Raw genomic sequence first — 25397 nt, 5'->3', positions numbered from 1 at the left:
CAATAAGAAAATAATATTCTAGCAATATCAAGTGCCTCTCTTTAGGTCACACTACTACTCAAGGTCAGGGCCAGCAATTGGGTTCAAGCCTCCTGACCCCTACCAAGTGTTCATTCCAGCCTCTCACAGAGTATTTTTGTCTACGTGGCTCCCTGTAGCCTTTTTTCACTCAGCTACTCTCAGCCCCTTACAGCTGCAGTCTCCCTCAATCTACTGAATCTACTCTATCCAAGGTCACCATGACCTGTTACTGGTCCTCATCCAGATCTCTCTGTACTGCTTTGATGTTGCTGATGGCACTGTTCTTTTAAATTTTACAAAAAATCCAGTCCTGACACTTATCCAATTCTCCGATCATATTTTTCTTTGCTGACTTCTTTTCCTTCTCCTACCTGCTAAATTCAGGTTCTACCTAGTTCTTACTCTCCTTGGGCTATCTCATCTTTGTCTCATTTCTGCCCAGTTGACCCTGTACTCTGACAAGTGTGATGGGTTACAAAGTTAGGTTCCGACAACCTGCCTGCCAGGTGTGGCCACAGGGCTTCCTTTTGGTATAGGCAGGTGGCACCATGGCTTTGTGCATTAAGAGACGGACTCTGATGCTGGACTGTCTAGGTCTGAGGCTCAGCACTGTTCCTTGCTAGCTGTGAGAACTTGGCCAAGCTACCGAATCTCCCTGGGCCTGTTTACCCACCTATGAAACTAGAACAGTACCTCTCTCATAGGGATGTTGTGAGGATTAAAATGAGTCAATATAAACAAGTGCTGAGAATCATATCTCAGGTGTGGCACAACCCTTCTTACTGTTGCCACTGTAATGTATTTGCTGTTCTTCATAATCTAATTTGACTTTATATGTCTATAAGGAAGGTTCATTTTTTATCCCCACTTAATGGGGAACCTTAGAAGATTTAAATAACTTCCTCAACCTTACACTAGTAATATATTGTAGAACTGGATTTGACCATGAAGATTCATCTGGCATCCAGACACATGCCCTTAACCACTCTAGATCACTCCCCCTAGCTCTTCAAGGTCGAAGCCCTGGTTACCCTTGCCCCATGCTCCCCTTTCCTCACTAATGGCTATTTACGCACTGTTGAGTCAGTCCCTTTCACCATCTGTTTTCTATCGCCAATCCATTCTGCAATCTGTGAGGCAAATTATAATCCTAAAATATTGATCTTCATGCTCCTCCACAGCAGAGAGCGCGTCTAATTTACCTTGGTACCCTCTCTCCTGAGCACAGGGCTATGTGCCCAGTAAATCGCCAGGGAATCACACGAAAGCCGGCAGGATACCTTGCCCGGAATATTAGAAATAAATGAAATGTCTAATCATAAGAGAATAGTTACATACCATGTGGGTCATATGCCCAAATGGAATATTATTTAGGCATTTAAAATGCTTTATGAGTAGTTTATAATACATTCAAATATTTCTATAACAGTACTAAGATAAACAGGTTATAAAATTATATGTATATCTATATGAAAGCTAAAACTAAGCAAATACAGGAAACAGTGATGCAATGAAGAATGAATGGAAGAAGATGTGATTAAAGCCAACATTTATTGAGTGCTAATTATGGCTCATTTGAAGCACTTTACAGGAATTGACTTATTTAATTCTAAAAGCACAGTGATGAAATAGGTACTGTTACTATCATCCTTTTCACAGACACAAAAATAAGACAGAAAAACTGAAGAATAGAGTGAAGATGCAGCTACTCAAGCCCTGGCCTCAGGGAGCAGTTCCTTTCCCACAGTCTCTGGCAGAGAATGGTAATTACCTGGAATGTTCCTAGAAACTGCCTTGGCCGCTGGGATGCCGAATAATTTCCTTTATTTTTTCCATTACTTTCAATAATGAGCATGTGTTCCTTTTATATTATAAGGAATACCATGCTATAGCAAAACAAATCTGATGATAGGTAGAATCCAAATGGGTCTCATCTCCACACAGCTTTGACCTCTCCACATTTTCTCCCGCTGTTCCACCTCCCATGTCCAGGAAGCTCTCCTAGAATGTGCTTCCTATCTTCCTATGAGACCCCACCTTCCAGGTAGTTGTTTCAGACTAGCACAGGGGCTTGTGGGGATCCTGGGATCAGGATTCTATAAGCACTTTTTTGGGGGGTTATATAATTATTTTCTCTTACCCCCAACTGATATGTAGAATCTCCTTACATCTTGAATGCAGACAATAAACCACAGTCCATTAATAGTACCTGTGGCTTTGTCACCAACAGAAATCACCAGTGTTTTTTCCATCACATTACAGAGCTGTAGTTATCTTGAAATGTCATTTATATTCTTTCTATTTCAGAATTATTCTAGTAGTTAAACCTAATGCTGGTCTTGTCTATTTAATACACTGATAAAGAAATACAGATATTAATATATTGATATTGGAATAGTTTAACTGCATCTCTATATAGCTGGCTTCTATGACCATCTGACTCATTTTATAATATTCATTTTAAAACATTTCTCTAAGCAGGGGTCCATTACTATCTTCAGTACATCATGGTTTAGACCTTGTCTTGCCCTTCTGTCTGACAAACCCCTACTGATCCTCCAGGACCCAGGTCAGATCTTGCCCCTAGATAAAAAGGTATCTCTTACTCTGAGTCAGCTGCCTTTAGAAGTCAGGGAAATTTCCTTATTCTCTTATTTCCTAGTCAGCTACTACCCCAAACAAACTTATAATGTTGGCCCTCAAGAGAGGGTGGTTTCTTCTTAAAATGAATTCTTACAAAGGATGTTTTTCATCAAATGTATTTGGTAGCAAAATATCTAACACAGAGATGTATAGCTATTTATTGGTTAAACGTACCTAATCCAAAAATGGAAAATCTGAAATGCTCTGATATCTGAAAATTTTTTTTTTTTAGTGCTTACATAATGTTCAAAATGTTTTGGATTTTGGAGCTTTTCGGATTTCAGATTTTTGTGTTAGGAACGTTCAACCAGTAAAATCTATATAAATGCTGTATTGCAAAAACAAAAACAAACAAAACCCTTAGAAATTGAAAACATACTTCTTGTCCTACTCATTTTAGATAAGTGATAACAAATCTATACAATGTGTAAACATAAGCATGCATCTGAGATATTATTTATTGTATGGTACATGAGCCACACATCTCAGAACTTCTGGATTCTAAACACATGGGACCTCAGGGGCTTGTAGACCTGGGACTACCCTTCAGAGCTCCTCACACATGTGTCCACATGTCCACCTTCCTCTCTGGATCATAAAATGATTAAAGGCAGGAGTTACAGTTCTCCAGTTGCTCACCAGATGTTTGCTCAACTGAGCTGAAATGACCCAAAATGAGTCCAGTGAAACCAAATGATCCTCTTAGCAGCAGCCATGATCTGGGGTTGCCTGGGATCTGGGAAGTGGTCTTTCATTCCATGAAGGATACCCTGCTCAGTGAAAACACAAAGCATCTGGGAAAGGCCTCAATTCTAAGCCCCCTGGGAGCCTGATTCCATAGGCCAAGGCCACCTGAGTGAGGACTCTGAGCAGGCTGTGGAAGGGACAGCAGGGAAGAGAGACAGCGGTACCTCTGGCTGATGGGGAGCAGGGAAGAGAGAAAACAGGGAGACGTGAGTGACACTGCCATGGCAACTAAGTTTTTCATCCAGCAGGGGAGTTGGGAGGCAACTCTAAAAGTGGCTGCTGGAATAACAGACCATGATGGGGTACTGAAAGCCAATGGAAGGACTTCTTCCCCCTCAGATGCCAGTTCTGGCCTGGGTTCAAAGTCCCCTCAAAAACCCGGGCTGGACAGGAAAGGCCCATAGGAACAGAGTCCTCCCCTGAGTCCACACAGATCCCTCCACCAAACAAGAGCAATGCAGGCAAGGGAAAGGGCTGCCTGTGAGGTAGATGGTATAGAGGGTTGTTAATTGCAGCCCCTTCTAGGAAAGGGCTCCCTGGATGGGATGAGGAATTAGTGTCCTCCCCACTGACAAGGTAACACTGGATGAGCCACTGAACTGTTCTCTGAGGCCTGGGAATAAAGTCCTGACTTCATGGGGCTGCCAGAGATATAGAGCAGAGAGCTGGGAGAATTGAAAGACACAAAGACACTTTGCCGAGCTGAAGCTCAAGAGGAGCGGGAGGTCAAGGTCTCTCTTTGTGCCTGTTTATACCACCCATGGAGCACACAGAGAAACCCTGAGCATCCCAGACAAGGCATACAATGCCTCAACCCATTCTGAAGAACGGACTCCTCTCCTACCAAAGCCTTCAAGAATGCCTTTCATTCTGAATCCTCCGTGGGTGCAGAAGGGGCTAAATGGATTGGACTTGCTACCCCTAAGACAAACAGAGGAGTGCGTGAGGTGGAGAGTTGTCTCTCCACTCAAATGTCACACATGAAATCTGCCTGGTCAGAGTTCCTAAAGGTATCAGGGTACTCGTACTCAAAACTGCTATCTCCTCCCTCACCAGCCCCAATCTGGTCCCAAACTACTGTGTGAGGAGCAATTCCACTTACTGGGGCTTTTCGCATACAAGGTACTGGCTGGTAGACACACTACCCTGAGTCCCTACAATTTCCTCAAGAGGAGGCATTGTGGTGCAGATTCTACCATTGCTCACTGGAACAGGGAAAACTTACTGGGGGCTTCTCTAAGTCAGAAGCATCTCTCCCTTCATCCTCACAGCAATGAAATAAGAACTCCAACCCCCCACACACACCACACACACACTATGGAGGGATTTTAATTATTCCCAATGAGGATTTGGAGGCACAAGGCATAGGCCCAGGGTGCTGTTAAGAGTCACGGATAGAATCCTGGTGCATCTGTCCCTGCCTCTGAGTGTGAGCAATGATCTACCCTGCCCTCCAACTCTGGCCCTCACCTCTGCCCCAGGTAAACTCTCTCATTGCCACGTTCATCTGGCACTGTGCCCCAACATACCCCACTTTGTCCAGGCTCAAGCCTTTCTTCTTGCCATTATTCCCTCTACCTGGATGACTTCTTCCCCTATCTTCACCTGAGAAAAGTGCTAATGTCTGGTCCAGCCCCCTCACCTGTGCATCTGGCCTGTATTCCAGTCTGACTTCCTGTCTGAGCCACTTCCTGGTACAACAGAGGAGATCTACCTAGGACTTATGTCATTTTGCAGATGTCTGGAAAAGACTGAGAGACCCAGTTTCCTCATTTGTAAAGTGGGGGAATTGGATTGGATAATTTCTAAGTGTTTTCGAGTTTGTATCATGTATATGTGACATGGGCAACTCAGAGAGGGAAGCAAGGAATGTTCATTGAATGACTCACCACTATTTCATTATTTGTATACATTTTCTTCTGGCTTACTTTCTTTCTTTTTTTTTTTTTTTTTTTTTTTTTGGTATGGGGATCAAACTCAGGTCCTTGTGCTTACAAGGCAGGCAGCAGAACCACTGAGCTAAATCCCCGGCCAGCTTCTTGATTTCTTTTTCCTTATGCTGACCTCAATTTACTCTGTCAAAGTGACAGAGGGACACTGGACCTCACTTATTAGAGGCAGCACCAAATCACTGGAAGCCATGCCCATGGAAACTGCAGGAAGAGCAGCCTGGCAGAGCTAGAGCATCGCATGCTGTGCCCCATGCCAGGCACACTAGAACTAGAGTGGACCCTGTCACTAGTGAGCCTCTAGGTTTCCAGGGGGGACAGTGTGGACAGCTGCTGACACACTTGGCTTCACAGAGACAAACCAAGGCAAAGAACAATGTTGCCTAGGGAAGCCCCTGCTTACAGCTCTGTGGTAAATTAAACTGCAAACTGGCTCTGGCAGCAGCAGGGACAGTGCCTCGGGGTATTTGGGTGGTAAAAGGGTGGCGTTTAGTTAAGCTCTAATACAGGAACCGCAGGAGACACAGTGATCTGTGGAAAACAGGACTGCTATGCCTAGTGGGAGCTCCCTGCGAAGAGAAAGGCTGTGATGGAGATGAGATATGGAAGAGAGGGAGGAAAGGCCCAATGGGAGGAAAGAGGACCTCATAGGTCTTATCCATCCTTTTATTTCAGATCTATGGGCTATGTAGGGGAGTTGGGAAGTCAAACGTCTAGAAGCCCGAGGCAGTCATGGTGAAAGGGCAGAGGTCTGGGGAGACCAATGGTTTAGAGGAAGTTTTACAAGTGACCCTCACTTTAACCCTCTGTATGAAAATCTGTCTATTTGAACCTGATGGGATGTGGGAGGGCGACTTGTATAGCTATCTTTCAAGCTTCCTGGTTGGTTGTTAATTAATACCTTGTGCGATGCTTTCTATCTCTGAGCCTCATATTCAACCATCATACAAGGAGAGGTGAGCTCTAGATTCTACCAACTTTACCTTCTTTGCACTTCATCATCTTTGACTCTCAAAATAACCACTGCTTCCCTGGACTGACTTGCCTACCCTAAATGTGACTCATTCAGCATGATGTGTACCAAACTTTTTGAAACCCACTTGTTAGAGAAAGCAAGGCATAACTGTGACCTGCTGGACTGCTACAGCCCCAACTTCAATTGGAGTTTCTGCATTCCACAGCCAAAAACATTATCAGCAGGGTCTCTTTCATTCCCTTGAAGGGGACTCCCTGGCAACACGGTGATAAGGTGTGAAATTGAGGGAGTTGTTCAGAGTCTCAAGGCCAAGAGCATATTTTTAAATTAGCAATGAAAATTAGCTTTGGGCCACCAGCCCAGGGAAAAGAGTCTGTGACACTGAGAGTCAGCTGGCTTGAGGTAGCCCACCATAAACTCCAAAGGCTCAAAGCTGTCAGATGCATCAACCCAGATAACTGGAAAGAGATGGGGAATATCCAGTTAGGATGGCTGTTGACATTCAGCAAGCCACCTGAGAAGAGCTGGGAGATGGTGCTGCCATGTGGGTGTGGCCTAACTTTGAAAGCAGTGGAAAGGAGGAGAGATGGTGAGAGGCTGAGAAGCAGCCTGCTCAGCGGTGACTGGAAGAGAACAAAGCCAACAAAAAGCTGCACCTGTCATTCACTGTCACCTGTGTGCATGGTGGTAAGTGCTTCACCCACACTGCCTCCTGGTAGACTCTGATGACCCCGTGAAGTGACACTGCCATAACTCTTGTTTTACAAGTGTGAAAATTGAAGCATAAAACAGTTAAACAGCCTGTCCACACTGCACAGCTAATCAGTGGTGGCATAGCCAGAATTTAACCCTGGTCGGTCTAATTCTAAAACCTATGAGCCTAATTTTCATACCACACAGACAGTTCAAAGTAGGAATCACAGAGCCATCAGCCCTATTCCACCCAGGGATGCTGTCTCCTTCCTATGTTCCTTCTCCTACTTCCTCCACTGACATTCAGTCACTGTCCCTCCTGACTCAGCCAACAGCACTAACCTATCACCCATCTGTTGTCCTCTTACTTTGGTAGAGACAGAACCTGTCTATGAACTACTTAGATGATGTTTAAAACCCATTGTGGGAGAGCACTCTGGCTTCAGATGAAAGGTTTTTGGGGTAGAAAGATCCAGAAGCTTTCTTTTCTAACAAATGCTAATCATGCCTCCAACACACTGAGATATAAAAGCTGAATGAGGGCTAGTTGCTAATAAATACTTGGCACCTAAAAGAAGGGCATTAAAAAGATGCCCAAAGCTCTGCAATGTAGAACAAAGATATCAATTTCCTTTATTCCCAATTCATCTGGTTTAATATTTACATGTACTGACTTTAGAAAGTAGGCTGCCTGGGTCACTGGGACTGGAAATTTATATCTGCTAATGATGCCATCCACAGCAGGCAAATCTGCACTTTGGGTCCTGCCAGGGAAGCCTGTGATGGAGCTGATGGACTCAATTCAAGTGGACTGCAGAACTGTTTAGAAGTCTGAACCCTCATCTGAGGCCTGAACAAAGAAATCCTGCAGACAGGGCTAGAAGATCCACTGGAAGTCATTGCTAGTGATTTCATTTGGACTATCTTGAGAAATCCAATTTTCCATTCATTATACTACAAATTAACCTCTATGACAACTAAGACTTGTATATCTTCCCTGTTGAACCCTTATTATCTAGAATCAAGTGTAATAGTCACTCAATAAATATTTATTGACTGAATGAGTTAATGAATAAACAAGTGACTATTATGCTTCTTATTCCACCACACCCTCTTCTGGAGGAATCTGTGCCCAGGGACTCTGATGTCCTCAACAGCACTGTTCTGTATAGTATGATCCATACTCAGTCACAGCTACTGGACCAGGAATGGACACTGTCCACAAAGGTAGTCAGCAGATAATCTGGCCAATACCTATGAGGTTAGACCCACAGAAGATCAAGCTGGAAAAATCAGGCTCTCCACCTCCTGGACACCAAGTAAGAGGCACTGTGGGAAGCTGCCACTGATACACTGAACAGAGACTGCAAGCCACCTGAGGGCGGAGTCTGTATCTGCCTTGTTTCTGGCATTATTTCCACTGCATGACATCCTGAACCATGCCAGAAATCAAATAAGTCCTCAATAAAAGTTGCCATTGATGTGTACTCTGAACAGAGACTGCAAGCCAACTGAGAACAGGGACTGTCTGTTTAGTAATTACACCAGAAATAGAAAAGTCCTCTACAAGCTCCTGAATGAAAAAACAAAGGGTTAATCAGCCCTGGGAGGTCATTATGAGACAAAGGCAAGATGAAAATAAGGAAGCCAAACTCACAAAGTGGGAAGAACTTAGTTCCAACAGTGCAAGAGTATCACAGCTCTTGTGAGTGCAAAAGTGAGAAGCTGGCATGTCTCGGGTTTGTTACTTTCCTCCCCTACTCCCTTGTCTGGGTCCTAACAGTATCCTTACCTGCTGTACTTGGGCAGTATGAATGTATCTCTTTTCTCACAATTCTAACAGCCCAGGCTAGAACACTGCTGGGTCCTCATATGGAAGACCAGAGGTCTGACATAAATATTTAAACTATTTGGTTATTTGATTTTGCCATTGGGTGTTGTTAGAGGTCTAAATGGGTTGGAAAAGGAGAAGACAGGGACTCTTCCAAGTTTTAGGGAATAAATGCTAGCTAGTACGTCTGGGCTGAGAAGCTCTGGCTATAGTTTGGATTCTGAGTGTCCCCAAAGGCCATATATTAAAGGCTTAGTTCTCAGCCAGTGGTGTTATTGGGAGGTGGTGGAATTCTTAGTAGTTAGAGCCTCATAGAGGGGAGTTAGATCATTAGGAGCCTGCCCTTAGAGGGGATAATGGGAACCCAACCCCTCTTTTTCCTCTTTTGTTTTTCAGCCACCATTGGGTGGGAGCTTTTCTTCACCACCATTTCCAATTTAAAGTTGCCAAGGTAATACCTGCAATAGGCTATGGCATCACAGGGGAGACAGAGTGGATTGTGATCTGGGTTTACAAGATCTGGGACTTGCTCAGTCACTGACTCTGTGGCCAGGTAAATCATTCAGTAACTGTTATGTTTGTCACTCCAAAGCCTCATGTGCTCAAAGGTGGGGCTTTCCAGAGGCGGGATTAAACTGTGTGATGTGGGGGATTAGATTGTGTGAGGCTGGGATTAAGGATGTATGATAACTAAATTAGTCTACTACTTGGTTAAGCATAATTCTGGGTGTGGATAATGGGAAGGCCCATACTAGGTATGAGTGGTACCACCCAAAAGGCAGTAGCCTGGAACTGATAAAAATGAGACTACTGCCTCTCTGTTTGCTGCTGCTTTGCTACTTTGCTCCTTGCTACCTTGTTGCCTTCTGCTTGCCATGAACTGTTTCTCCTCTGGGATGCTCCTCTGCCACTGCACCCTGCCTTGGAGCCAGCCAACTATGAACTGAAACCTCTACAAACTGAACTAAAGTAAACTCTTCTCCTTTAACTTTGGGTGTCAGGCATTTTGTCTCAGCAACAAGAAAAGTAACTAAGACGGTAACTTTGAGTATTGGTTTCTTTTCTAAAGTGGCAGTAATGACCCTTAAATTCTCAGACTATTGTAAAAACTAAAAACAGGGCCCAGTATATAGTAAGGGTGCCTTATGAATGATTTAAGTGACCTACTATATGTTTGCAACACAGCAATTCATGGAGGATTTTCCTATATTTTAAGTTATTTAAATCTCATAATAACTTGCAATATTTGCAAAGTAGAGCTCTGCAATACTTTTTAAGATGAAGAAACTGAGATTCAGATAGGATAAGTAGTGACTTGTCCTAGATTACTTACAGAGTAAGCAGCCAAATTCTATGCCAAGTCCCAAGTCCCAGTTTCCTCCCATAGTGCTGTTCTCTCCACAAGAAAGCAAGACAAGCATTCAGATATGCAACGGCTTAGCTACCATTGGGCTAGAGGTATTTCTTCTTTCTTAATCATGCACAAGATTTCATTCAGGGACTAGTGCACAAAATATCCACGACATGACTGAATCAGTCTATGAAGGAATGAATGAGTAAGGAGATGAATAAATGAAATAATTAGTATTCTATCTTAATTCTATTCTACATATGATTCACAAAAAAAATGGGAGTCTCATACAGGCTGCATTCCTCAAAGGACCTCTTGGTACATATTTTCCCCCTCCCCGGGGATGTCTCTATCAGAGGTCTGGCAATGGTACAGCTAACACCACCAGCTAGTTCTCTGCCAGTCCTGTTCCTTCTACGTACTGGTTTCTGCAGTCTCGTACTCGCTGTCTCTGAGAAGCTCAAAGATGTCCACTTCGACCTTGGCCTTGCCCAGCCTCTCAGGAGCACGGTTGATGCGGTTCTTGGCCAGGGTGATGGACAGCCTCTCCCCTCTGCTGCATTCCATGGGGTCGTCCAAAATAGCAGCTGTGGGCAGGCAACCACATGGAAACAATTGGTACACCAGCCACTACTGTTACCCCTCCTCCTCCCCAAACCTCCCCCGAACTACTATCTTCTGTTTCCAGGCAGATATTTAAGTCTCTCTCTACCTCAGCACTACTCCAAAAGCAAATTCTCTACATGCTTGAGGGGCTCTGTTTGCAGGCAAGTGAATTTAAATGTGGATGCGCACCTCAGGAACTCTGTAATGTAATGGCAGGTCATCAGGGGTCCTGTCTGTATGAGGTCCCTGGGCCCAGGCATAGTGATACCCTTGGATATGTGTCTGCATGCACATAGCGAGGCACACATGTGCTATCCTTCGAAAATGGAATTTCAGGCATATAAGAACCTCTTCCAAAGGTGAGAGAGGACTAGAGGAGGCCAATCTGTGAGGAAGAGCTACAGGAAGCAAGGAGCAGTGCAGGATACTACTGACACTGGTGCCTTAGCCTCTAATGTCCAAGAACCATGTCGCCAGGTGAACCACGCAGCTGCTCTGAACTTCCTTTCATCCCTCAACATTAGGAAATAAGACAACTTCATCCAGTTGGTGTGAGGATTCAATTAAGATACTGCAAGTAGGTGGCCCATCATCTGGACTTTATCAGTGAGACAGTGTATGTGGGTGACTGGAATGGTGTAGCACCAGCGTCTGCTCAACTTCTGGAAGCAGTGTGGAGAATCAGTGTTATGGGGTCACAGAGAGCCACTTCCACCTCTTATTAGCTATAGGACCTCAGGTTCCTCATATGGAAAATGGGAAGAATCTTCCTTGGGCTTCTGTGAAGATTACAGGAGATCGTTATGTGCTCAACACAGTGTCTTGCACATAGCAGATAAATATAGCAACTGAGAACCTCAATTTTCTTTATAGGTTAAAGTTTCAAAAATAAAAATCTACAAACAAAAATGTATACAAACATGTATAGCGGCATTATTCAGTATGTGGCAAAAGGTGGAAATGACCCAAATGTCCATCAATAAACGGAAAAGTAAAATGTGGTTTTTCTATGCACTAGGATATAATTTAACAATAAAAGTGAACAAAGTACTGATTCATTTTACAACACAGGTGAACTTTGGAAACATTATTAAGTGAAAGAAGTCAGACACAAAGGACACATACTGAATGGTTCTATTTATATGACATGTTTAGAATGGGTGAATCCATGGATGTGGAAAGTAGATTAAAGGTTGCCTGGGGAGGGTTAAGGACTTGGGGGAAAAGAGGTACTGACTGCTAACTAGTAGGGGGTTTCTTTTTATGGTGAAGAAAATGTTCTAAATTTATTGTGGTGATGGTTGTACCACTCAGAATATAGTAAAAATGACTGAATTGTATCCTTTAAATAGGTGAATTACATGGTATATAAATTAATCTCAATAAGGCCATTATAGAAAAGAAAACACATGAAACTTATCTTTCAAGACAAACAGACTCCACCAACACATGGCCCCTGATTCCCTGTGGATGGGGTAGATGGAGAGATCCAGATTCCCTGCCGTGTTTTCCATGTATTGGTCCCATACTTACTATCTCTCAAGTCCAAAAACCAAAGATAGAATACTACAAAGCATTTTCCCCAAAGTGTGCATATATTTGTATGGATAACTTCACTAAACAAGCAAAGTGATATTTCATTTACTCAGGTGGCCATGCATGGGCCAACAGAAGGGCAACCCAAGACAAAGGCAATACAGTTGACCCCTATGAATTAACTACCAAGGTCCACATTCACCTGAGATGTGCCACCTGTGGGTTGGCCAAAGAACAACGAGTGTGTTACTAGGAAATTTAAACCCCCACCAGGGTGACACCAGGGTTGAAAACAGGAATGGTATGGTTCCTTGGGAGCAGAAACAGAAGCAATTACATTGTGCTGTACCAAGTAACAACTCTGGACTAGAAGGAGAAAGGGAATAAGAAGGTTGATCTTTAAATGGTGTTCCTTGGGGGACCCCTGAGGCTCTTCTAGAAATGAACAGCAGGCTTTCTGGGGTGTTTAGCCCTGTGCCATCTTCAACTAGCACACTTCCATATACACCAGTTATAGATATTGGGGTTCCACATGAGATTTGATTTAGGAGACAATGTTTCACAATTACAAATAAAATAGATATTGTTAGGCTGTCCCTAGAGCACAGGAAAGAGATATGTAAAATGTTAGGAATTGGCAGTGCCACCAAGTACTAGTCATGGGGTCTATGGTACACCAGTGTGCATTTATTCAGCAATGACACTGGTTTGAGTGCTTAGAGGACACAGTCTCACATGATCTCTGCAATTACTCTGTGTGATGGGTGTTTTCATTGGAGATGAGAAGTCACAGGTCAGAGAAGTCTCATGACCTGCCCGCATTCCTGCAGCTGGTGAGTAGCAGGTGACCTTGGTGAACTCCACTTCAGACCTTGTTCCTTAATCTTAGATCATCTTCCTTCTCATGAAAATTTGGCTTTCTAGGAATTTTAGCTGAGGGTGGGGTGTGATAGGGTGGACTCATGAGTCTTGTAGACAGTGGGAAGAATATACCATCTAGGCGAATCAAATTAATTCTGAAACACCAACGGTAACAAGCTGAACTCTAGATTTCCGAAAAGTCCCTCAGATAATTTCTCTGCTTCCCTACCCTCTCCCAACCCCTGTGGGATTTTTAGACTGGAGACAGCTATTCTTCCCTCTGGGCCATTGATCTCACTCTTACCAATGTTCCAGTGTACAACCCACTAGCTATTTAAATCAGTTCTAATGAAATAAATTAATAACCTCTCATAAAATGTTTTGGATCTTAAATGGCCCCAAAAGTTCCATATATTAAAGGCTGATCCCCAGTCCACAACACTGTTGGGAAGTGGTAGGGCCTTTAGGCAGTGGGGCCTAGTAGGAGAAAGTTAGATTACTTGGGGAATGTGCTTGAACGGGATATTGGATGCTGGTCACCCTTTTTTTCTATCTGTGCTTCCCAGCCACCATGGGGTGAGCAGTGTCCTCCACATGCTTATTTGCAATAATGTTCTGCTTCACCACAGTCCAAAAACAAGAAGGCAAAGTGAACATGGACTGAAACCATGAGCCAAAATAAATCTTTCTTCCTTTAAATTTAAAATCTCATATTACTTTGTCACAGAGGCAAAAACCTAACCCAATATCCATATCCCCTGTGAATTTAGGTGCTAAGAAATGTTCTGACTTAGGTATTTATGTTACAGAGTCACAATGGACTTGCCCCAGCCCTGCTGGTATACAAAGAGTATAGTTACAGCTATACCACACCAGGAAACATACATCTAAGGGTCTGCATCAGAACTGACTAGTTCCATCTACTCTCTCTTTTCTCTTCTCTCCTCCCCCTTTGTAAAGGGCACATTCAAGATGTTACCTATGGATTTCATTTCCCTGCTCCCCCAATGCAGATGTTGAAGCCCTAACTCCCCATGTGACTTCATTTGGAAATAGAGGTGAATAAAGTTACATGAGATCATAAAGGTGGAGTCCTGATCTTATAGCACTAGTATCCCTCCGCCCTCCCCTCCATGAGAGTACAGAGCTGGAAGGCAGTTATCCACAAGCCAAAGACAGCGTTCACTACAAACTGAATTGCCAGCACCATGATCTTGCACTTCCCAGCTTTCAGAATAGAGAAAAATAAAGGTCTACTGTGTCAGCACTTGGTCTATGGCATTTTCTTATGGCAGTCTGAGCTGATTAAGATACTGTGTTAATACAAATTCAGGTGAGCAGGACTCAAGCCAGCCAGGTAAGAGACTGAACAATCCACTCACAGAGCACCACTGGACACACTTTGAGACGGATGATGGGCAGAGGCAATAGGGAATCTTATATAAAGAGACCTGCGAGGCCCATCTGCACCCCTTCCCACTTTTCCTCCCACAAGGTTGGTTCAGCAGGGACTCTGCCATCACAGTATTTGGCAGGCGCTTGCCAACTCAGTAAGATCCACAATCCTGCTCTCCCTACTCCCTGCCCCCAAGCCATTCTAGGCACTGCTTTCATTAAGGTTTTAGTTCTAGATAGTTGTTCATTTCTGGCTGGGAAGTACCTCAATTGGCTGGTTGTTTGGCATCAAATATACTGGGACTGGGATAATTAGGATGACAATAGGAACTGGTTCTGGGGTTGTAGAGGCTGAAGACAAGATGGAGGATTATGCTCTCTCCAGACACCCCAGGAACATACCCCCAGCAGGCTATTACCAAATAACACACTTGTTCTTCATTAGTCTCAGGAGAAGGGCCAGATGGATGAAGAAGAACAGCATGCTCTTAATGTGTAGCGGATGCTCTTGGACTATGCTGTGTCCCTCAGGCCTGGCTGCCCAGCTAGGCCAGGATGTTCAGAGTTCCCAGCTGCTGCCAAATGAGGAGCAGTATGAGCCAGCATATCCTCTGGCCCAGGGGACTGCTCAGCATGTAGTCAACTAGCAGCCACAGCAATGCTGGCAGGTCAGGGCTGCAGTGAGAGTAGGGCTGAGGTGGGAGATGTGTGGGGACTCAGGCTGACCCCCTCTCCAGCCCTGGGCACCCAGTGCACTGTAATTCCTTTAGTCCAGGTGGTGGACTCAGTGTACCCTCTTCATACCCAAGAAGCCAGGGATCTTTTGGAGTCAGAGCCTTTCTCCCCACAAGCCTCAAGCTCTAGACTCTGCCCTCTTCTCACTGAGGTCTGAGGCTCATACCAAGGGAAAAGAAGCCTCTTAGCTGCCCATCCCTGTCCTATTTTTGTCCCACAGCTGTGTCCCTTCTGGACAGAATACCTCCCTCAGGGCTGCCAGGCCTTGTCCTGCCCACTGCAATACTCTCTGGCTCAGCCCTAATGAACATGGTCAGAATACCTGGGGAGGGTGTATGACCACAGCCCTGCTCAAAGGCAGGACCTCCTGATTAGAGTCTGAAAGGTAGGTCCCAACTGATTGTCTGGGACTGTCTCAGGGCCACTTGCTGGATTCCATTCTCTTTTCTGTGCTGCAGCATCCCAACAGTGAGGGTCTAGACTGGCCTATGATCCCTTCCCATGCCTTTACTGACAATGTCCCTGTCCTTTACCCCCATTTTCCTGCCAGACCCCTTCCTCTACCCTTAGACTCATCTCTTGCAGGAAGCCCTCCTGAATGCCCCAGCTCCAGTATTCTCTCTGGATTTCTTGAGAGCCTCCAACACCTCAGAGGGGACGTCCCGCCTGTGTCTGTGAGTGTCTTTAGCTGCCAGTATGTATGTATGTATGTATGTATGTATGTATGTATATTTTCAGTACTAGGAATTGAACCCAGGTCCTCCACACTGAACTATATCCCCAGCCTTTTTCTTTTATTCATTAAGTTTATTGGTACATTTTAGGTACATATTATGATCACATTCATCATTGGGAATTTGTACCTGTACATGATATATCTTGATTCTTGTTTTTTTCCATTCCCTTTCCCTCCCTTCTACTCATCCCTCCCTCCCTACTTACAAATGCTTTGTTTCCATTTTTTCCTTCTTTTCTCATATTTTTTTCTTTTCCTTCTTTTCTCCCCTCCCCATTTCCCCTTCCCCTTTGAACCTTTTCTTCCTGTTTCACATTATCTATTATACATTTTCGTCCTCATTTATACTTTCAGTTTTTTACACCAGAGAAATAATTCAGTATTTTACATGTGCCCCATTTACTTCACTTAAGAGTATGGCCTCAGTGTGCATCCATTTACATATAAATGTCTCCAGTTTATCATTTTTTATGGTTGAGTAGTACTCCATTTTATTTTTTAAAAAATACACACATAACTTCTTTATCCAGTCACCAGTTGATGGACATTTAGGCTGTTTCCAAGGTTTAGCTATTATAAATTGTGCTGCTGTAAACATGGGTATGCATATATCACTGGTATGATGCTTTTAATTCTTTTGCATTTACTTAAACATGTTCTATGAGCTAGAATATGGTCTATTTTGAAGAACAACCTATGTGCAGCTGAGAAGAATGTGTATTGATTTTGTGGGGTGAAACACGGTAAACATCTATGAAGTCCATTTATTCAAGAGTTTGATTTGAGTTCTAGTATTTTGTTGTTGACTTTTTTGTCTAGTTGATCTGTCTTTTTGTGACAGTAGGGTACTGAGGTCTCCCACTGCTACTGTATTAGTGCTTATTTAATTTTTCATATTCATTAGTATTTGTTTTACATAGTTTGGAGCACTAATATTTGGTGCATATATATTTATGATTGTTATCTCTTCCTCTTGGATTGTTCCCTTTACAATGATGTAGTAACCTTTGTCTCTCTTAATTTGTCTTAGTTTGAAATCTACTTTGTCAGTAAATAGGAGAGCTACCCCTGTCTTTTTCGGGGATTCCTCTCATATAGAGTATTGTTTTCCATCTTTTGAATTTCAGTCTATGAATTTATTTTGAATTGTGCTTCTTGTATATAGCATATTATTGGATCTTGCTTCTTGATCCACTCAGCCAGTCTATTTCTTTTGATATGTGAATTGAGACCATTAACATTGATGGTTATAACTGATATATACTGTCATATTCTTGTCATGATCTTTTCCTGTTGCTGGATTTTCTATCCCTTTGCATTTGATTTCTTGCCTTGCCTGATGGACTCATTCTGTTGGACTTCCTGGGGTTGTGATAGTCATTGTGTTTTCCTAGGATATTGTTTAGAATTTTTTGGAGTGCTGGTTTGGTATTTATGAAGTTCCTTGGGTGCTGTTTGTTGTGAAAGTATCATATTTCTCCATCGATTCTGAAAGGTAGTTTTGTAGGATACATCAATGTGAGTTGAAGGTTGTTTTCTTTTGAGCTTGAAATAGTTCACTACAGGCTCTCCCTGACCTGAGGGTTTGTGTTGAGAAGTCTGCTGTGATTCTGAAGGGCTTTCCTTTGTATGTGATTTGTTTCTTTTCTCTAACTACTTTTAACATTTTGTTCTTGTGTTGGATTTTCTGGAATCTTCACTATTATATGTCGAGGTATAGATTTTTTTTTTTTATCATGGCTAGTTGGAGTTCTATATGCCTCACTTATTTTTATGTCAAATTCTTTTCCTGTCTTCTGCAATTACTTTTGTGAAAAGTTTATTTATGTCTTTTCTGCTATCTCCTACTCCTTCATTGACTCCAATCAATCTTAAGTTACTGTTTTTTGCATCATCTAGTAGCTCTTGGGTTGAATTCTCATGGTCCTTTGCTATTTTAAGAAATCTTTTCTTTTTCATGTTCACTGATGCCATCCAGTCATCTATATCTGAAGTTCTGTCCTTACATTCATTTATTCTGCTGCAGAAACATTCAATGGAATTTTTAATTTAGATGCTTGGATTGTTTTATATTTACCATTTCCTTCTTATGCTGGGTATTCATGGTTTCCATCATTTTCCTCAGCTCCTGTATTTTTTAAAATCTGTATTTCCTCTAGAGTTATTAATCATATCTTTCATTATGGTCACCATCTCTGTTGTTACCTGAGAAATTATTTCTGATTTCATTTTTTCCAGAGCCTCTTTCATCTGTTTTATTACCTCCCTTGTTACCAGTTCAGGGAGTCCAGGTAATTGGGCTTTCAGATTGTTCCATCTCATTGCTCCCTGAATTTGCCTTTGGTGATCTGGAAGTCTGCGTCTATATCTTGTTTGGGTGTCTTCTCATTTCTATTTTGTTGTTGTTAATGTTTTTGGTGTAATTCCTGGCTTGGTGCTTGTATATTGCTTATTGTGAATATTTTTATTGCCAGTAGTTAGAACCCTTAGGGAATGACTATTTCTCAGAGGTATCTTCTAGATATGGCTGGTCTTTGAGTTTTGAGTCTGTAATGACCCTCCGGCAATCTCAGTCTCAGTATACTGGAAAAACAACTGACTAGGACAATCATATCACCTTGTATAAAGTAATATGATCAGCATCAACAGTAGCATCAAACACAACTTAGAAAAGGACAAGTTTTTTAAAAAGGACAAATTGTGGTAAGTATTTATTTGTCATCCTCAACTGCATGAACTAGACTTGTGGTTCTATATCAAAATCTAGGACCAGCGAGAAATGCATTTGCAGTAAATAAGCCCTTCAGTATAGCAAATTTACCTTGTAGGAAGAAGATTAGAAGAAGCTGGGAATGGGGATAGAGAACAGAAGGAGAGAGAAAGGTTAGAAGTAGGGCTAGAGGACACAGGATGATCATGGAAACTTTGGGAAACTGCTGAAGACAGGAGGAAAAGATAAGGAAGGAACAAAAGCAAGAACAGAACAAACTCATGGCAACTTGAAAACTAGAAACTGTATTCACACTCATAGAAATAAGAACAATCAAGAAAAAGCAAAACAGGGAAAAATGGAAATAAGAAAGGAGAGAGATGAAGAAGAGGAAGAAAGGGAAAGAAAAGAAAAAAAAGAAAGAAGGAAAGAAAGAAAAAGTCTCCTTCAAGGTGTGTGTCTGCTGTCTCCAGTAGACAACATGGGCAGTAGTAAGCAGATTCAAGTCACTTTATCTGAGCGAGCCAGTTGCAGTCCACTGGGATTCAAGCTGGTTTCTTGTTGCAAGGCTGGACTTGAGCTCCCTGACCTCTTGTGGGTTTGAACTCTGCACAGTTCTGCTGCAGGTTGGAGCTGCCCCATTCCCACGAAAGTCTGGGTTCCAGCAGTAGATGCTGATCTTAACCACTCACCAGCCATTGTAGCTTGCTGTGTCTTTATTTACAGTAGCTATCTTTGCTCTCCTGGTGAGCTTCAATTCTCAGCAACAAGCCTGGGAGAGGCCCTCTCTTTCCTGCTCACCACTCTACCATCTTCCTGAGCTCAGAACAATGGTCTTTCTTTTCTCTGCTATTGTCCCAGTCTGGCTGTTGCTTTTGCAGGCTGCCCTGCTGCTGAATGGCAAACAGGCCTGGAGGCCTGGCTGATGAATAGTGCTCCCGGCCTTTTGTTTAAATTTTTGATCCAGAGTCTTGCTAAGTCACTAAGTTGCCCTGGCTGGACATAAACCTGCAATCCTCCTATTTCAGGCTCCAAGGGTGCTTGGGATTATAGGTGTGTACCACCATGCCTGGCTTCCTGCTTACACTTTAAAACCCCAGAGTCTTCCTTTCAGCCTTTGAATCTTCACAGATTCCACATTTCAAATTAATTCCCTCCCCTTTGAACTCCCTTAGTTTGCTGTTGTGCCTATTTTTTTTTCCCTAGACAGTTGGTTGCTTGATGGTGAGGACCATGCCTGATTCTTCTCAGTACCTGCAGACCTCTGGATACACAGTGGCCCTCGGTGAGGGCTACTGTGGGAATGAACAGTGTGAGGTCACCTGACTTTGCATCCTCTACAGCCAATGTCAGGTAAGTCACTGGCCATGGAACAGTCATCCTAAATGATGTCCCTATCACAGGCCTGCAGGGCACAGGAATCAGAAACACCTCCAAGTACCTGTGGCCGCTCTGCCTACCTATGCAAACTGGAACAGAGCTTAACCTCCCTTCACAGATTCTTAACAGTCCAGGTGTGACTCCTCAGGTGGGAAAACTCACCTCCTTAGTCTCTGACTCCTCCAGAGGTCCAATGCTGAAGATTCCAGACACTGTGGTAACTCTTATGTCTTTAAGAGGGGAATAAAGTAGTTTTACAGGAAAGTCTTTATGGGAGCTGTCTATAACACTGCCTACGGCTGTTTGGCTCAGCCTGTTGCATCCCTGTGCTGACAAGACACTAGCTTCAAACACAGCAACATTCTGGGGTATCTGACTATAAGAATTCAACATAGGAATTTTGGAGAAGGCACAATTCAACCATTACATGAACCTACACTGCTGGCCTCTGCCCAGCTCCCATGGACTGGCTCACAGACTGGTTAAACTGAGGCAGTGCTGTGGCAATTTCTTTGACTCTGTGCCTCTATACTTTCCCAATATGCTTCTCCTACGGGCTCCTCCTCCTCCAGGTAGATTCTACCCATGGCTTGCCCTTCTGTCCTTGGGGTCTGCCTGCCTCTGCATACCTCCTTTCTCTCCTTGGTCTTCAATCTCTCCCAGGTCAGCCTTTTCCCTCATGCTGGGTCATCACCAGAGTCCTTCCTTTCCCCTCCCATGTAGACTCTTTGCTGACCATGTCTGCCCTTCCACCTCTCCTTCCCTTTAAGCCAGGCTTTGAAAATGATTACTTGATGTTTTCTTGACTTGACTCCATCCCAGATTCGCCTTGACCACTATAATCTGCCTTCCATCCCCACCATCTCCCTTAAGCTGCACACCGAGTCAACATCAAACATACAGTTTTGCAAAATCAGTGAACACTTCTGAATTCCTTGTCTAACGATATCACTAGCTGACATCACTGTTGACTATTATCTCATTTAATCCTCACATAGTCCTACAACTTATTATTCCATTCTGCCTGTGAGACAAGTAAGAAAGGGGCAATTTTTGTTTGAGACAGGATATTGCAGTGTAGTTCAGGCTGGTCTTGAATTCATAGCAATCCTCCTGCCTCAGCCTCCTGAGTACTGGGATGACAGGTGTGTGCCATCATGCCCAGCCAATCACATAGCTCCTAATGGTAGCCTGGTCCAGGTACGTGGGCTGCTGGACCACTTCTTTAGGCTGCTCTAGGGCTTGTGTTTCCTTTCTATCTGAGAGTCCTGAAACCTTGAACTTCCTTGACTTCTGAGAAGCAACTCTCCCAAGGTTCTTTCTCCTATTTGCTGACCATTCTTACAGGTGCACTGCTCTTCTACTGTCCTTTAAATACTGGTAATCCTAGAGGTTCTGCAAAACCCTCTTCTTGCCTTATTTCCAAGAACTTCTAACTTATCTCTCATTTGCAGCTACCTCTATTAGGATGATTCTCATATGTCCAAGTGGTGGTGTCACCAGGTAAAGGTTGAAAGAGCACCTCACATTTATCAAGACCCCAAGTGAACCCTCCCCTGCTCTTCCTGCTGTATTAACTCTTAGTTAATGGCAGCACCAGCTACCCAAAATTGTGCCCTCATCCAAACTCCTCAGTTTGAGGTAAAACCAGTATATATCAGTGCTTCTGGTTTTACCCCCTCAATATTTTTCAAATCAACCCTTTTCTCCTTAGTCATCCCTCCATTATCCTAGGTCAGTCTTTTTACCTTAATGGCTGACCTGTAACCTCTTACTCTTCCCTGGTTTCCTGCCTCCAGTCTGGCACCACCACACCAGCACTCTTTGGCCACTGCCTCACATTGCTTAGGAATGCTAACCCCTGCTCAAAAGCTTTTCCTCTCAAAATACATGGACTTCCATATTGGCCAGACAAGACCTGTCTTTCTCTATCTCAAACCCTACATTTGGCTTCCCTACTCATCATTCTTCTCTACCTACCTACACACACACACACACACACACACACACACACACACAGCCATACATTCACACATTCCTCCCTCAAGGAAGGTTTCCCTGAACACAGAAGCCAAACGAGCACCATAACTATGTCTTTTCATAGAAACCCCTGCCTCTTACACTGCATTTCAATAATCAGTTTGGTCTTCAACTTTCACTCTTTCATTCTAAGTATCCCTAATGCTTGGTAACTTGTCTGACAACAGGAGGCATTTTTCAAATGCTTGAGCCAAACTTGTCTTGGCTTTTGAGGAATTTTATATCAACCTCTATTCCTTTCAAAATCACTACTCTGACTCATACATACATGGAAAACTGATTTTTATGAAGGTGCAAAGGAAGAACTAATCTTTTCAGCAAATTGTGATGACACAATTCAATATACTTTATGTTAAAGAAAAAGAAACTTAAAACCCTTTCTTATACCATGTATAAAAATAGAGACAAAATAGACCACAGACATATAGGTAAAATCTGCTACAAGAAAATCTTTATGACCTTGAATTAGGCAAAGATTTCTTATCTTTGACACCAAAAGCACAACTTCTGAAGTAAAAAAATGGTAAACTGAACATCAAAATCAGAAATGCTTGCTCTTCAAATGATACAGTTAGAAGAATGAACAAGACAAGTCACAGACTGAGAGAGAATATTACATGCAAAGCATATATTAGATAAAGGACTTGAATACAAAGTACATAAAGAACTTTTAACACATTCACGATGGAGTTGTAATTTGTATGTCTTGCTGGCAGGCAGCTCTGAGCTATAGGTGATATGTGCATGACTGTGCCATAGGACAGCATGGGACAATCTCACTGGGTGACATAAGCCATTGGATGGGACAGTCATGCATGTACCACTGGTGGTTCAAGCTCACAGGAACATGTTAAGCTGCATAAGAAAGCAATCTAATTTGTTAAATGAGCAAAAGATCCTAATAGACAATTCAGTTACTCTTCAAGCACAGCCTGACATCAACCCACCAACCCTTCATCCCCCCACCCAGTCTCCTATGATGGCTTTTCCTGGTACAGCACAGCAAACTCAACTTCAGGCTTACTGCCAAAGCTATTGGAGAGACCATTCATTCTAAAAGTCCTCTGGTTTATTTTCCAGGAGCCGGAGATGGCGGATTCAGTGCACACTTGTCAGGACCAAGACTACTGAGCAACTTACACAAACAAAGATGGCAGCTTTGTCAATTTTTGAATTTATCCAGATTGATACTGTTGGACCTTCAGAGTTACAACAGTGATGGTCAGGGCAGAGAAGAAATTGATAGCCTTTTGGACAAAGCAGAAGGATGAAAGAATTGAATGAGGACAATACTGGGTGGGTGAGGCAATTACCACTCAAAGTTTGAGGAGGTAACAGTGACCCAGATAATGGCCTACTGCTATGGGGTTCCTGGTTGAGTATGACATAAAGTGGTGTATAATGAAGAGTCACCCTATCAGAACATTAAAATTCAACATAGTTTGAAAATATCCTTATCCCTAGTGGGGACATTAACCTGGCCGAATGATTTGGCCTATCCCTGAAGTCATAATGAGCAGTAGCAAAGACAATTACACTGGAAAGATGTACTGAAATTGGGAGGCAGATAGTAAGTGAAGTGGTCAAAGTGAAACCAAAGGTGGTCACTACGGTAGAGAGTGATCAAGTAGTAACTGGAGGATTTAAGAAATAGATGCAAAGAACTTATGGTGTTGTCTTAAACAGTCGTAAAGGTGACTGCTTTCAGGTTCTAATAAAAGAATGTATTCCAGGACAAAAGAAGCATGCCAAAGAAGGAAGAGCACCCGATTATGTGATTAATGTGCTGCAAATAGCCTTCCTCCATATGCTGCACATGACATTAAAACAACCAGAAACTGATTGTGGATTCCTTAAAGTCTTCTCATTTTTAAGTTATTCGTTCATTTTTCAAACCCATGGAATGTAACACAAGGTTGTTATTTTTTTAAGTCAACTGAAGGACAAATGATATAGCACAGCAAAGGCTCTGAAATGCACTGAGCCCCTAGGATTTAATTTTTGTGAATTTTGTTTTTGTTATGGAGTTTTTTGGTTTTGATTTGGTTTGGTTTTGATCAACTGTAAATTTGGATGTGTGGAGGAATGAACATCATTACTGTGTTCTAGAGGGAAGTTTCTGGTGGCGTTTCCTTCCTCCCAATCTGAGTTAAGTATTAAAATTTTGGTGCTAATTTTTAAAAGTTATATAAGTGAGTGGCAAATAAGCATGTGGAATACCTGCTGAACATCATTAGTCACTGGGGAAATGCAAAGTACAACCATAATGAGATATCACTACAAACCTATTAGAATGGCTTAAATTAAAGCCTTGGGTGCAACAAGTATTGGGGAGGATGCAGAGAAACTGCAACACTCATATGACCAGTTCTTCCCTAACTCCTCTCCTGCTTCTACATCGGTATAGTCCAGATCTTGTCCTCAGACCACCTGCTCTTTACTGTGTGCTCAGTCCCTTAAAGAACACAATAATTCTCAATTATCAGCTCTAAGCAGATAATGTCAGAATCACTATCTCCAGGTCCAATCATTTGATTCCTATTTCTGACTGCTACTAGAAAATGCCCCCTTGGATTTCCTTCCAAACTCTAAGTCCCAAACAAAACCCATTATCTTTTTATAGAAACAGGGGCTCTGACTTCCCCGGCTTCAGCGAATAACACAATTGCACACATGCAATCTTTAGGCAAAGCTGTGTTGCCCTCACCCTATCCCTTCACCATTCTGTCTACTCCATCATCAAAGAATGCTAGGGGTCTGCTTCTCACCCACTGCCTGCTCTCTGTTCCCACGGCTGCCATTCCTCTCTTCTGAATTTCCTTAATCTGTCTCCTGCCTCAGTTGCTCTCCTACCAATGTAGCTACTCCCCACTGCAGATCCACCTGCTTGGCCCCCAGATCTTCTACACTTAGGTCCCTTTACAGGCTCACATTCTACAGTATTCTATAGCCACTTAGCTACACCTAGGTTATCCTTGCTCACCACTAACAGAACATGTTTCTTTTCTTTTTTTTTTTTTTCAATGTAGCTACTCCACTGCAGATCCACCTGCTTGGCCCCCAGATCTTCTACACTTAGGTCCCTTTACAGGCTCACATTCTACAGTATTCTATAGCCACTTAGCTACACCTAGGTTATCCTTGCTCACCACTAACAGAACATGTGTCTTTTCTTTTTTTTTTTTTT

The 25397-nt window shown here is 42.9% G+C and overlaps 1 protein-coding gene and 1 pseudogene across 3 annotated transcripts in view; one reads left to right on the top strand and one right to left on the bottom strand.

Moving 5' to 3' along the window:
- Positions 1 to 25397, bottom strand: part of Grik4 (glutamate ionotropic receptor kainate type subunit 4) — a 308759-nt gene that overhangs the window by 157168 nt on the left and 126194 nt on the right. For all 3 annotated transcript variants that reach the window (XR_004517486.1, XR_004517487.1, XM_033764389.1), the window contains one exon: positions 10634 to 10798. Coding sequence is in view for 1 of the 3 variants with exons in the window: in XM_033764389.1 (XP_033620280.1) it covers positions 10634 to 10798 (165 nt within the window). In the remaining 2 variants the exon portion in view is untranslated. The remainder of the gene's footprint in view (positions 1 to 10633; positions 10799 to 25397) is intronic.
- The window catches only part of LOC104865753, a 4861-nt pseudogene continuing 2748 nt past the window's right edge, over positions 23285 to 25397 (top strand).

This window comes from Fukomys damarensis, unplaced genomic scaffold, assembly GCF_012274545.1.
Source record: "Fukomys damarensis isolate Sample0158 unplaced genomic scaffold, DMR_v1.0_HiC HiC_scaffold_16, whole genome shotgun sequence".
NCBI classification, from domain to species: Eukaryota; Metazoa; Chordata; class Mammalia; order Rodentia; family Bathyergidae; genus Fukomys; species Fukomys damarensis.
The sequence above is the reverse complement of the archived record's forward strand: the minus strand, read 5'-3'. Positions and strand labels throughout refer to the sequence as shown.